Source organism: Chelonia mydas, chromosome 13 (genome assembly GCF_015237465.2).
Source record: "Chelonia mydas isolate rCheMyd1 chromosome 13, rCheMyd1.pri.v2, whole genome shotgun sequence".
NCBI lineage: Eukaryota > Metazoa > Chordata > Testudines > Cheloniidae > Chelonia > Chelonia mydas.
The window spans coordinates 2,608,051-2,622,217 of record NC_051253.2 but is presented as its reverse complement, the minus strand read 5'-3'; the positions used below and the strand labels follow the sequence as shown (position 1 = coordinate 2,622,217).

General features: G+C 45.1%; 1 protein-coding gene across 12 annotated transcripts in view; it reads left to right on the top strand.

The window, feature by feature from the left end:
- TPX2 (TPX2 microtubule nucleation factor) overlaps nucleotides 1–14,167 on the top strand; it is a 38,061-nt gene that overhangs the window by 8,226 nt on the left and 15,668 nt on the right. For 7 of the 12 annotated variants that reach the window (XM_037877296.2, XM_043527317.1, XM_043527321.1 and 4 more), the window contains 5 exons: nucleotides 8,973–9,102; nucleotides 9,410–9,532; nucleotides 11,050–11,185; nucleotides 11,834–11,968; nucleotides 12,780–12,902. In XM_037877296.2, coding sequence (XP_037733224.1) covers nucleotides 9,000–9,102; nucleotides 9,410–9,532; nucleotides 11,050–11,185; nucleotides 11,834–11,968; nucleotides 12,780–12,902 — 620 coding nt within the window. In that variant the 5' untranslated portion in view covers nucleotides 8,973–8,999. Of the gene's footprint in view, nucleotides 1–8,932; nucleotides 9,103–9,409; nucleotides 9,533–11,049; nucleotides 11,186–11,833; nucleotides 11,969–12,779; nucleotides 12,903–14,167 lie in introns of all 12 variants that reach the window. The other 5 variants (XM_037877295.2, XM_037877297.2, XM_043527320.1 and 2 more) reach the window with 2 other exon arrangements.

Genomic DNA, 14,167 nt, shown 5'->3' with positions numbered 1-14,167 from the left:
CCTGCAGAATTTCCCTAGGAGTAATGTATACTGTCTCTTGGCAAAAGCTTAACTAGTAAGTTTTGAGTGTCCAGTGATGGGGCTGGATGCTATAGGGAGAATGCCCTTCAGGGATAGGGGTATATCTTGTGTTAACCTGCAAAGCAAAATAGGACTGGCAGAGTCCTGAGAAGAGGGTTTGAGTGGTAGAGTAGTGCTGTACAAGAGCTGCCACAAGATAGACTCCCTCACACTCGAGGCAGGGGGTAACCAGATGACACTACGCGCCCTGAGAAAGTGTCTCAGTCGGGCAAGTTACTTACCTTGTCCTGGTCTTCCCATCTGTAAAATTGAATAATAAGATCTTGTAGGGATTTTAAGGCTTATTCCATTATTTATTGAAAGGCACTGTGATGTGACAGCAATGTAACAAGTTACTAACACAAGGTACGTGTCAAGACACAAGTTTTAAAAAAATATCTGGTCTTCCTTCAGTCACTCTCATTCAAAAGCAGTGTTGGATGCTTTTTGGCCATGTTGCCAGAATGGACAAAAACACCCCATCACACCGCTTTCAAACTGTCTATTGATGCACAAAGAGGTGCATATCCTGACCTTACCTGGTATTGCCCGGGGGCAGCCCCAGAGATTCATGCATTTGCAGGATTGAGCCACAGCTGGGAAATTTACTACACGATGCCTCTTGCTGTATCATCATTTGTGGTCTTTCTGGTTGGCACAGTCGTCCTCGATAGGCTATGCATGTTTGATGTTGATGAGTCTTGAAATTCAGAAACACTCTGGTTACAAAGTCTGGAACAAAGAACAGTTCTGGCTCTCCATAAGAGAGAGAGTCTTGTCTTTACTGACAAACTTAAGTCTATCCAATATTAGACTATTCTAAAATCTGAAGAGATGTGTACCTGCTTATTATGAAAACTGAGCACAGTGATTCTTTGTTCCTTATGCTCTAATCCAGTGGTTCTTAACCTGTTTACCTTTTGTGGGCTACATCCAATACTACCTGTATGGCCCTGAGAATGTCACATGGGCCACAGCTATGTGCTGACTGGGCCGCAGGTTGAGAACCAAAGCCCAGATCTTGCTTCCCTGGTTAAAGTAGGCAAATATGCTCAAAAATATCTGAGGCCATTGGCTACTGAACTTTGTAAAAATCCATGAGTTTATTGATTGCTTAATTATTTGTTCCATTATCTTTCCCAGTACAGAAGTTAAGCTGACTGCTTTGTAATTCCCCGGGTTGTCCTTATTTCCCTTTTTATAGATGGGCACTATATTTGCCCTTTTCCAGCCTTCTGGAATGTCTCGTATCTTCCATGACTTTTCAAAGATATTTGCTAATGGCTCAGATATCTCCTCAGTCAGGTCCTTGAGTATTCTAGGATGCATTTCATCAGGCCCTGGTGACTTGAAGACATCTAACTTGTCTGAGTAACTTTTAACTTGTTCTTTTCCTATTTTAGCCTCTGATCCTACCTCATTTTCACTGGCATTCACTATGTTAGACGTCCAATCACCATCAAGCTGCTTGGTGAAAACCAAAATGAAGAAGTCCTCAAGCACCTCTGCCATTTTCTGTTGTTCTCTCCCCCCCCGGCTCATTGAGTAATGGGCCTACCCTGTCCTTGGTCTTCCTCTTGCTTCTAATGTATTTATAGAATGTTTTCTTGTTCTTGTTTTGTGCCTTGGCCTTTCTAATTTTGTCCCTGCGTGCTCGTGTTATATGTAATTCATTAGTTCTTTGGAAAGTTGGGTACATCTCTGGTTGATTTTAGGGCTTGTCTATGCTTGAAAACTATTTTGGATTAGGTTTGGTTGTAAATTTTAAAGCGCAAGGGTTACTCTTGAATAATTGTGGCACTCTTATTCCAGAGTAAGAGTGCCTTGTTCCAGTTTAGCTTACTCCAAGGCAACCTTATTCTGAATAATTATGTGTTGACACTCTTATTCCAGGAGTAACTCCATGCATAGAAAAGCCCTTAGTCTGAACAGAAACTGACCACTTAAACTCTTGTCCTTTATGTACTCTATGAAGTGCAGTTCTGTAACTAACCATGTTTGTCCTTCACACATGCAGCATATGTTGGTCAACTAGCTGAGCACAGCCAGAGTGAGAACTTGGCAAAGTAGATGTGCCCCATGCCTGGCACCATAGAAAAACTGTCCTTTGATGAAAATGGTGTCAGCAGGTCACTTTCCCAGTGCAGATCATATGGGAGAAGAACTTGTCCTATTCTGCTATTTAACAATGTATTACAGGAAAAATTGAGGTGGGATGCCAGCCTTTACTCCTCTGGTCAGATGTTTTGGTTAATCAGTGTACCTGGGATTTCAAAATGCATATCAGCACCTTGCACAGTATACAAGTATATAAGCCACAAACTGACTAAACTCATCTTGGTTATAAATACTAGAATGACCGTTTCTAAGGAGTTGTCAAGTCATCTTAAATTCCATAATCTGCCTAGACTCAAATGGCAGAGTCCAGAGCTCAAACTGATGTGCACAACTCTGAGATGCTATTCTAGTAAACTACTATTCTGCTATAAATCTGACTTGGTTGGAGAATGGATGCGGAGTGTGAGGAATGGGAGAAGAGACCTATAAATGTCAATCTGAGCAAACTGTTAGATAAGGAAATGGCGTATCTCCGTCTTATTGGAGTCTAATTGCCAGCTCCGTGCTAGCTTTCTAAGAAATGTGTAGTGCACTATGTACAACTGGGGTAACGTTCCCACTTTATTAATGCTTGTCTGACCATCCTCTTAACCACATACATTTGCAGAACATAAGCATACTCCTAATTCGGGAACTGCCTCCCCATTATCAGGCAACATTCTCTAGATTTCTCACAGTAAGAACAGAAGTAACTTGTCTTCACAGTGAGCTGTTAACTTTACAGCAGTCTGACACTGGAATCTTGCAGTGGGTACAAATATTTGTGAAATTTGATGCCTGGTGCTCCAGTTTGGCAGATTGGCTTGTTTGGAGAGGGAAGAATGCAGATGACGCACTTGATTTAAAAAAAAAAAAAAAGTTAGTAGTGTTGACAGAAACCCAATCCTGATTAAGAGGGGCAGGAAGGCCTCCGATTCCAGCCATGTCTTGAGCTCAGTTACAGTTGGTTTTGGCCATGGCTTTCTTTTCTGCTTGCCTCTTATCAGTTTTTTAAGCTCTTGCCCTGACATTTCCACAATCATGTAGCTGACTCTTCTCTAATGACAACTTTCTCCCTAGCTACAGCACTTCTATGTTAGGGGGACTGGAGGTTTCTCAAGTATGCAGCAAATTTTGGAAGGGAGGGTCCATGAGTTGTAAATTACAATGGCACCTGCTAATAGTACTCTGATTTATACCCAGACAAACCTTCCTGCTGAAGGGAGCCAACCATTTTTAGGCATATATAAACTGCTCTGGACTGAAACATGCCTGGCTTGTTTAAGCAGTGAACTATTCTGTTCAGCTTCTGGCGATCAAGAATATCGCCTGCCTCCGAAGTGGTTGTGTTCATTTATGCAGCCGTTTGCAGTATGGTTTCCAGTGCCGCTGCGCGCAACCCCCTCCCCCCCCCGGCCAAAATATTTCTCTTGCAGCATACATATTGTCTTAAAGTTTGCATTACGAGCTCTGATGAAAGGACCAAATATCTTGTGTGCAAAATGTTAAATGGTTGCAATGTAAGTAATTGTAACTTCATTCTTGGATTACTCTTATATCCGAGAGTCTCTAAGACCCTGTCTACACTGGCAAGTTTCTGCGCAGTAACTTGCGAGGTATACACACTACCAAGCCACTTACTGCACAGAAACTGCGCAGTTGCAGCACTACAAAAAACCACCCCCAACGAGAGGCGTACAGCTTTCTGTGCTAGGCCTACAGCGCTGCGGTGCCAGTGTAGACACCGTGGTCGATTACAGCACTGCAATTGGCCTCCAGGAGGTGTCCCACAATGCCTGTTCTCGCCTCTCTGGTCATCTGTTTGAACTCTACTGCCCTGCCCTCAGGTGGTCAGCTGTCATCCCGACCCGTAAATTCCTTTGGAATTTTGAAAGTCCCCTTCCTGTTTGCTCAGTGATGCATGCAGTGGTCTCAGCACATCTTTTCAGGTGGCCATGCCTGCTCCATGCACTAGGCGATCCCCTGCATGGAGCAATGGCGAGCTGGTGGACCTCATCAGCATTTGGGGAGAGGCTGTCCAGTCCCAGCTGCGCTCCAGCTGTAGGAATTATGATACCTACAGACAGATTTCACGATGCATGACGGAAAGGAGCCATGACCGGAACACATTGCAGTGCAGGATCAAAGGGAAGGAGCTGCGGAATGCCTACCACAAGGCATGGGAGGCAGACTGCTGCTCCAGTGCTGGGCCTACGAGCTGTTGGTTCTACAAAGAGCTGGACGTGATACTCGGTGGTGACCCCACCTCCACTGCGAAGACGACTGTGGATACTTCGGTGGCTCACGTGCCAGTTGAGAGTGGACCGAGTCAGGAGGAGGAAATCTTGGAGGGGGACCCAAAGGCAGAGGATGACTGAGGTCAGAGATGCATGCAGCCAGGAGCTCTTTTCTACCCCAGAGGAGGCTAGCCAGTCTCAGCTGTCTGATGTTGGCGAAGTGCAAACAGGAGAGGAGGCCCCTGGTAAGTGGATTTGATTTTGGGAATCGCAGAAGCAAGTTGTTGGGGGAAGGAGGGTTGCAGAAAGCAGGCTTGTCTCCTACCACATGCTTAGTCTGAGCAGCGACATAGGCTGCTGGTTGACTCCCTCACCTCACAGAAATCTACCTCAGAGATCTCCAGGAAACTCTTGTGGCGATACTGCCTCCCGCCGCTGCCGCAAGGTCTGCTGCAATCCGCTGCCGCAAGGTCTCCGGTAGAGCTGCTTTGTTTCTTGCCCCATTAACGGTAACTTTCCCACGCCACTGTGGAAAGTGTGGGGACAGGAATGATTATCAGGCCCACCGTACAGTGCTGGCTCTCCCCACGTGCCCAGTGTACAGCAGGGTCCGGGAAGACTGATTTCCCCTGTGGCTACTCACCATTTGGGGGGTCTTGAGGCTCATGTGTGCTTGCCTGGGGTCAGTCAGTTAGTGACAGGTGTGTGAGTACTGGTTGTGTTTTAAATCCCTGTTCTGTGTGTTGCAAACATTACTGCTTCTGTAAAATGTTGCATTTAAACTTCAGAGAGATGACCTTGGGAGCCCAGCCTCCCTCTTTGTTATCAGTGGCTGAACGGCTGCACAGAATTAGAAAGCGGCCAAGAAGAACTAAGGAGGACTTTCTGTGTGATGTTATGATGCACTCAACAGCCAAGAAACAGGAATTTGAAGGAGTGGTGGGACAGTGAGAAGAGGGACCGAAAGGAGAATGCAGCAAGCCAGAATGAAGCCACAGAGCAGCTCTAAAAGGTTATGGAGCGCCAAGCAGACACGCTCCAGGCGATACTAGCTCTGCAAACTGAGCAGCTCCATGCCTGTCCTCCCCTGCAGCTGCTGTCACAAAACTCTTTCCCATGCTCCCCCCCCAGACACCGCGAACACACTGTTATCAACCTCCTGGCTCCGGTCTATACCTGTGGTATTCCAGTCCTCTCCTGTGCGCCCGCCCCCCCAGTCCAGCACTGCGGACTCCCACTACTCACTGCACTCAACACCCATCCCTCTGCAGTTTGGCCCTGCTGAAGTACAGTACCTGTTGCACTGTACTCCAAAGGAGAAGGTTGGATGTGATCCCTGGACATACACAAATCTTTAGCCGTCCCAGGACCCCACCTCTCCTGGGACCTTCGCTTCCCCCATTCCCCTCACTGCTGATGTGGTTTTGTTTTTGTTTTGTTTGACTCTCTCCTCTGGTTGTTGTTTTTAATAAAAGGATTGTGTTGGTTTGAAAGCAATCTTTATTCTATTAATTGAAAGTAAAAAGAGCCCTGCAAAGTAGCATACAACTCTGTTAAACCCACATACTGCATCATCTGCACCAATCACCTCCTAGCATTACAAGCACTGCCCTCCCAGCAGAGCAGCAGATATTAGTGACTTTCAGCTTCAAATTGCTCCCTCAGGGCATCCCTGATCCTTATGGCCCTATGTTGCACCCCTCAAGTAGTCCTGGTCTCTGGCTGTTCAAACTCAGCCTCTAGGCGCTGAGCCTCTGCGGCCCAGCCCTGAGTGAAGCTTTCACCTTTCCCTTCACAAATATTATGGAACGTACAGCATGTGGCTATAAGCATAGGAATATTGTCTTTGGCCAGGTCCAACTTCCCACAGAGGCAGCGCCAGCAGGCTTTTAAATGGCCAAAAGCACGCTAGCAGTCATTCTACACTTGCTCAGCCTGTTGTTGAACCGCTCCTTGCTGCTGTCAAGTTGCCCTGTGTATGGCTTCATAAGCCATGGCATTAAGGTGTAGGTGGGGTCTCCCAGGATCACAGTGGGCATTTTGACTTCCCCTACAGTGATCTTCTGGTCTGGGGAGAAAGTCCCTGCTTCCTGAATAGGCCAGTGTTCCGGAAGATGTGTGCGTCATGCACCTTTCTGGACCAGCCTGCGGTAATGTCTGTGAAATGCCCACGGTGATCCTTAAGCACCTAGAGAACCACTGAGAAATACCCCTTGTGATTAATGCACTCGGTGGTAAGGTGGTCTGGTGCCAGAATTGGAATATGCGTCCCATCTATTGCCCCTCTGCAGTTAGGGAAGCCCATTTGTGCAAAGCCATATACAATGTCACGCATGTTGCCCAGAGTCATGGTCTTTCGGAGCAGGATGCGATTAACGGCCCTGCAGACTTCCGTCAACATGAATAGACTTTCCCACTCCGAACAGGTTAGCGATCGATCGGTAGCAGTCTGGAGTAGCCAGCTTCCGTGGTGCAATCGCCACGCACTTCTCCGATGGCAGGGCAGCTCTCATTCTCCTGTCCTTGCGCCGCAGGGCTGGGGCGAGCTCATCACACAGTCCCATGAATGTGGTTTTCCTCATCCAAAAGTTCTGCAGCCACTGCTTGTCATCCCAGACGTGCATCACGATGTGATCCCACCACTCGGTGCTTGTTTCCCGAGCCCAAAAGCAGCGTTCCACTGTGGTCAGCACCTCCATGAATGCCACAAGCCATCTCATGTCTTAGGTACTATGCATAAGTCACAATTCTCTTGCTTTTGTAGTTTAAGGAATAACTCCACTGCCACTCATGATGTGTTGGTCAGAGTGAGCAGCATACTGGTCAACAGTTCAGGATCCATTCCTGCAGCCCAAAAGAGGCAGGGCACCCAGTACACAGACCGTTGAAAGATGGCGCCAAATGCGGACGGAAGCACAGGGATTGTTGGGAATGCGAAGCAATGCATCACTGGGACAGGAGCCAGGATGCCCCTCGACCCTCCTCTGCCTTCCCACAAGTCTTAGCGGCATAAGAGAAAGAGGTGCTCTCTGGGCTAGTTGCCCAGAGAGCACCGCTCTGAATATGGCTGCAAGTGCCATAAGTGTTGCGCAGGCAGCTGACAGTCTGAACATACAACAGCGGTTTCCCTTCAACGCGCTCTGAGCGGCGCTATAACGCTGCCAGCGTAGACATGTCCTAATATTGGCACTTAAACTTGAAGTGTTGTATCATGTCTCCAACTTTTATTGTAATTAAAGTTAGGACTACTTTTTCTGTCTGTCAGTGTTTCTTTGACTAACCATAAGGTCTGCTGTTGGCATTCTGCATACATGGACAAACTTGTGAGGGCAGTGATGTGGCATTCTCCATGGGTTTACATTGCCATCCTGTATATATGCTTAAATAAAGAGACATTGCTGCATTGTTGCTTAGTGCACTTGTCTGTTTCTGTAGTATTGCAATTAAACATTCATTGTACAAAGGTGTGGTTGTACTGAGTGATTAATGTTGCTGAGAGTCCTTTTTTATGGAGGTGCTTAATATAATAAGATGGTAGCAGAACTCCCAAGTTGCTTATGAAGGCTACACTAAAGCATAGAAGATTTCTCTTGATCAGACTAAGGACCACAACTTGAAAAATGTGTTTGCCAGCAGTGAATGGGAAGATCTCCCTACCACGTGTGGTTGGTGGGGTAGGCGGGTGCACAGCAAAGCTATCACTTTTTGCAGAACTTAAACTTTCCATTCAAAATAAGCTTCTAGCCATTACAGCTGCAAAACTTTCAATGTGACCTGATGCCATGATTTTTATTTGACTCTCTAAACAACTACAGTGCTAAAGCTGCTGCTCTTGGTTTTGCCCAGCAGCAGCAGTAGATTTAAATTAACAAGACTATAGTGTTGCACTGCTGTTCAGAATCCTCTGTGGAATTGTGAAACTGTACATTCCTCCCGAACAAACTGGGAGAGGGAATAGAGTAGTAGAGACCTATTCTCTTCATCTGTACGGCAGCCAGGAGGCTATGTGGATGAAAGAGGACAGTTGGAGGACTAGGTGTGGTATCATCTTAAAATCTAAGCTTTAGACACTTACTAACATTGATCCAACAAATGGAAGACCCTCTGCAGGAGCTAGGGTCAACACTGGTAGAACACTCAGCATCTTCCTTCGCAACTTCTGTGGATGGAACCGTGGCTGGGCTTGTCCCCGAAGTGTTAGCCATTCAGCAATGTTCAGGGGCAATTTCTATATTCAGGGGTGTGGCATGATTCTTTCATGTGAATCTAGAGCTTTATAATAAGAGGGCAACAAACTTTAGATAAACCACTGTTCTAATTTGACATGAAAAGTAGATACAGATGCTCTGTGCAGTTGCAATAGTACCTAGTGCTTCTGAGCCCAAGTAGGAGTCCTGTTTGATGCATTCTGTCCTCCATCTCTAGAGATGCTTGATACTGGTGACTTTCAGGGTCTAACATTTCCACCATTGTGTGGAGCAGTAACAAGTCCTACTGTGATTTAGAGTAAATAACCTAAATTTAAAACTTTTTTCCAGTGATTAGTCTAAAACTGATTTGTGGTTGTACATGTGACAGACTGCTGGGGACAAGACTGCGGTGAAAATGTCTCATCCACAGTCTTCCTATTCCTATGATGCAGAAACTACCTACATCAACTTCAGGACTTTGAATGATGATGACGTGCAGAGTGTAGATTCATGGTTTGGTAAGTATCTTAGCGTTTGGGAGACTATGGTGTCTGCTTTCTGCTGAGGTGAGGCTTTGGGAAAAGAAAATGTCCCTGCCCTGGGAAACTCTCTTGCGTTAGGCTTGACTTCTACAGCAAGTAGGTTATGTTGAATTATGCAGTAAATGACATGTCTAAAACCCAAGTACAGTAAAATGCTATCCCTGATCAGAACTAGTGAGTTGATGATGACAGGCTTAATGAACATCATAATTACTTGTATACCATGTGGTATTGTTACAAATGCTTAATATAGAGTGTGTTGACAGTGTTTACTCTTTCACAGATCTGAAAGCCAGTTCAGAGAATGTCCCTCCTGCAGAGAATGTGGCAACTTTCTTGCAGCACAAGCCTGCCTCTTCAAAGGCTAATCTTCCTCAAGCTATTGTTTCACCAATGGTGAAATCCAGTAAGTTGGCACAATTCTGAAAAAATAACCTCCATCCACTAGAAGTTGAGAGGCATTGGTGCTAAGGGGCATAATGGCTTAGTCCAGCATGGTTCTGTGAGCTTGTTATGGCCTTCTTGGAAAGATATGACAGACATGTCTTAGTACACTTGCAGACTTGCTAGTTCACGAGTAAAGTTTAGAAATGCACTCTGGAGATGTGTGAAATTTCTTCCTGCCTTCTTAAATTTGTCTTCTCACCAGACTTTGTATTCGGTCATGCCTCTCTACTGTCCAATTTAGAGAGGTCTCTCAAAAACTCTTGCTTCTGGGGTTCTACGTTTAACTTTTTCCTCTTGTTTGTTTACACAGTCTCCAGTTGGGTTCTAATGCTAGAGATGGTGTCAACTCAAAACCTGGTGAACTTTTTATAAAGGATCTTACATCTGCACAAGACACCATACCCATTTGTCACCTTATAAACACACTTTCCTGGGTTAATATTACTCCCCTGCTGATGGGGAAATGCCACCAATAGATTCGCCTCCATCTCTGTATCCTCTACGTTTCCCCCTTAAGAGTTACCTGCCGGAGCCACTTGCAGCACACTTTATTGGGAGCACCCATGCTCTTTGGACCAAGACAGGCGTGGAGTATCCGTGTTTCAGAACTCTTTATCCTTTAGGTGTCTTCCCAGGAAACTGGGATGCTTTTCTCAGAGAGAGAGAACTATGTGAAAATCCCACTCAACAGCAGAATTCTTTGTAAAACAAGGCTTACTAAAATGTAGCGGGAAGGATTTGAAACAATAAGTTCTTATAATAACTAACGGTTGGCAAAAGTTAAACTAGATAAGGCATCTTTGTCTTAAGTTGCAGAAAAGAGAACTAAAAACTTACATATTTCAGAGACCAAACTCATAGGTCTGATTTTTTTCATTAAAATCCCTGTGTCCTTTTTTTCCCTAGGACAAGGGTGGTGTGTATGGTGTGTCTACGTTTCCTGATGGTCTGCTATAATATCTATAAACATAAGCCCTTGGCTTTCTAAACTATCTCTGTGGTTGCGTACTAACATCTCCTGAGGCTCAGTCTCTGAAAATGTTGGGAGGGGGCGGGAAGGGGCGGCCCTTCAGTCTGTTCTGTACAGGACCACCTTAGTCTATTCTCATTTAGCAAGCTTTCATGTGGTATTTTCTTTTACTCTCTTTTAGCCTATGTCTACATTACCACTTATATCGGTATAATTTTTGTCACTTGGGTGTGAATAAGCCACCTCCCAGTGATGTAAATTACACTGACCTGAGCGCTGGTGTGGGCAGCACTAGGTCAGCAGGAGAGCTCCTCCCGCTAATATAGCTACTGCTGCTCGTTGGGGGTGGATTAAGTCGACAGGAGAGCTCTCCCGTCAGCTACAGCAGCTACATTAGAGAGCTTACAACAGCGCAGGTGCAGCTGTGCCCCTGTAAGATGTCTAGTGTAGCCATAGCCTTAACCTGTTCAAAAGCAGAGACTAACTTCCCTGTTTCACCCAATTAGGTGAAAACCATGAGACAGAGGCAGGAGAAATGGCACAGGCAATGCTGAGACCACAGAATATTGTTGTTTCTCTAGCAGCCTGGAGAGTCCCCTCAAATGATGCTTCACCTCCTGCTCCTTCAGGAGCTTCTCAACGGTAAGAATGCTTGTCAGCTTAACCAAGTTCAGTTTGAGGCCTCGTGATGACCCTCAGCAGCAGCATGTCCAAGCTGTGTTCTGGGCTAGGTGGGCAACGATGGCATAGCAGTCTCAACTCTTCATGAGTGGTTCCATATAGATAGAACTGGAGACTGACATCAGCTTAACCCGCCATATACAGCACTGTGTGAGCTTGTCTGTGCTATTCTGTCAATGTGACGATTTCCTAACCCGGAGGCCCCATCTGTAGGGGTAAGAAGGTAGTTCAGTTTCATACCTGTTGGTTGAGATAGCCAGCTGTGCTGGTGACTTCCAGGATGTGTAGATATCTGGAATTGGACTGAGGCTGTAAAAGTCCCTTTGCTGATGGTGATACTCAGAAGTTTCTGCTGAGTGAGGCTGAGTTCAGACTTGCAACCTAGATGCGCAAGGTGGCTTTGCACCATAATACAAATAACAGGAGTGATTTAGGTTTCCAATTAGCAGTGTAACAATTAGCTGCTGTTAGTCTCCTCTGAATCATATCTGTATGTAGTGCTGTCTGGATTTCAGTGACTCTTTCCAGCAGATACTGAAATACACTATGTGGAACTGACTGTCTTTCCCAAAGACTGCATGAGAGACTTGACACTGTTCTTTCCTGCAGGAGGGTATCCAGAAGACTGTCAGCACAACAGAAGAATGCCCAGCAACGCAAACGTCAGGCCAAAGTCAAAGCAGAGAGATGCAATGTCACCTCCATCAAAAAGGAAGATGATCCACCCACCAAGAAACAGAAAATGTACATCACCAAAGTCCTGCTTGAGGCTGGGTGGTGGGAGTGCTGCTATTTATCTCTCGAATTACTTAGAGACCATGCTTCTGATAGGCTTCAGCCTAGATGAGGTGGACTTGCAGGCTTAGGTAGAGGTGATGAAGACCTGGTTCATGATACTAATTCCATAACAAATGAATCCAGTCATTTTGTTTGTGTTTTATTTTTCCCCCCACAAATTTGAGGAGGAATGCTGGGCGGGAGGAGGAGATATAGTGAGTGATATAACTTTGAGTTTCTTAATCCCTATCACTCTGGGCCCAGTGCTTCTGTGAACTGTCTTTAAACTTGATTCATGCTACTAGTGAGGATGGAGTCGAACAATTCTAGACTAGGAGAAGAGAATGCTTCTCAGATTCAGCTTAAATGTGACTCCACTATATGCTAGGAAACTTTGGATCAAGAAAACAATACACTAGTGCAGTTGTCACAGGATGGGATGTATGCCTCAGAAATTACTCTCTCCACCTAACAGAGGACAGTACCTACATCAGAGCCCATTCCAGAAGGAGAAGCTACATTCTGAAACTTCAGTAATTAGTCTTTCCTTCTGCAGCTTTAACAGAGTACCAGGGAAAACTAGACCACCTGTGCCATGGTATATGGCCAGGTAAGTTCTTCCTTGGGTTATCTTCAGATGACTAGTGAATTCACTAGGTGTTTGGGATGTCCAGTGCATGTTAGTGACAGCTAGAACCAGTGTTGCACTGAAAACACCGGCATCCAGGAATGGCTTGCTCAGTTTTGTGTTGATCTTTATCTATTTTTGTTACTGTAGCTCTAGCAGTAGAGAGAGAATGACTGAAGTATCAATGAACAGAGATCACTCCCAGAGCACTGAACTCTCCCCAGCCAGATCCAAGGGCAAGCTGACCATGCCTACCACACCAACAATGCTGAAGTATGTAGCTTTCCTGTGAATGGAAACAACCTCTTTTGTGCTAGTAGCTGTAATTTTAAAATATGACCATTTAAGGAAACCTTGTGGTCTCAAGTCTTACTATTATATTGGGGGTGGGAGAGGCAGTGTGCCCACAAGTGTTCTGAGCAAGCATGCAGTAACCCTCCAGTACAAATGAGGAGGTAGCCTCTAGGTGCCCAACTAGCTGTATGTGTACTCCTCGAGATACAAAATCAAAGACTGTAGTTAACCAGAAATTTAGGCTTTACTCTGTTGAACAGTGTCTCTGGAACTTGAGAGTTAGACTTCTGCACTGAAGTTACAACTCTGCTCTGTAGCTCTTCACTTGATGTGTCTGTGAGGTGGGAGTGCAATATCAAATATAAATGGGAAGTTATGCTTGTTGAGATCATAGAGGTTTGGCAAGGGTTCGTATCTCCTCAGGCTGCTGAAGAGGAGCAGGTAAACTTCCTGTAAACTTGTGGAAGTTGTTCACTCCTGTGACTGGGGTGCTAGTGGGGGCCAGCTGTGGTCACTCAATTAGGGTGAGCTGCAAAGAATGGGCAGACAATTCCCCAAAAGCTGGTGGATATTCCAACACTTAAATGTTCCAAGACAGCATAAAACAACTTCTTTATTACCTTACTGGTTACTCAGAAGTCCAAACAACACAGTTCTCTTAAAGGATCCAGCCTCAGGCCTCCATCCAGGTACCTAAGTCAAATATGATGATTTTTGAAAATCTTATTTCATTATATAAAAGAAAAGGTTCTACCAATCCCAAAGGATCGGACACAGTACCTTCCAGGTTATTGAATATTCCAGATCTTACCCAAATATATGCTACAGTCAGTTCTTATTAACTAAACTAAAATTTATTAAAAAAGAGAAGAGAGAGAGAGAGTATAGTTAAAAGATCAATATACATAGACATGAGTTCAATTCGTAAGATTTAGATTCATTGCAGAGATGCTGAGCTTTGTAGTTGCAAAGAGTTCTTTTAGAAATAGTTCATAGGTTATAGTCCGATGCCCAAATATCGTATTCAGGGTGTACCAGCATAAATGGGACCTCAGTCTTGCGACTCAAACTTCCCCTGATGAAGCCTAAGCAGATCTCAGATGACAGTATCAGTACCCAAGGATCTTTTATACAATTTAATGTCCTTTTTTGACAAGTTGGGATTTCCTCTGGGAACAAAAGGTAATTAGGATGAAGGGAGTCTATCACTAGTACTTAGCTATACAAATTAACATAAGGCCATT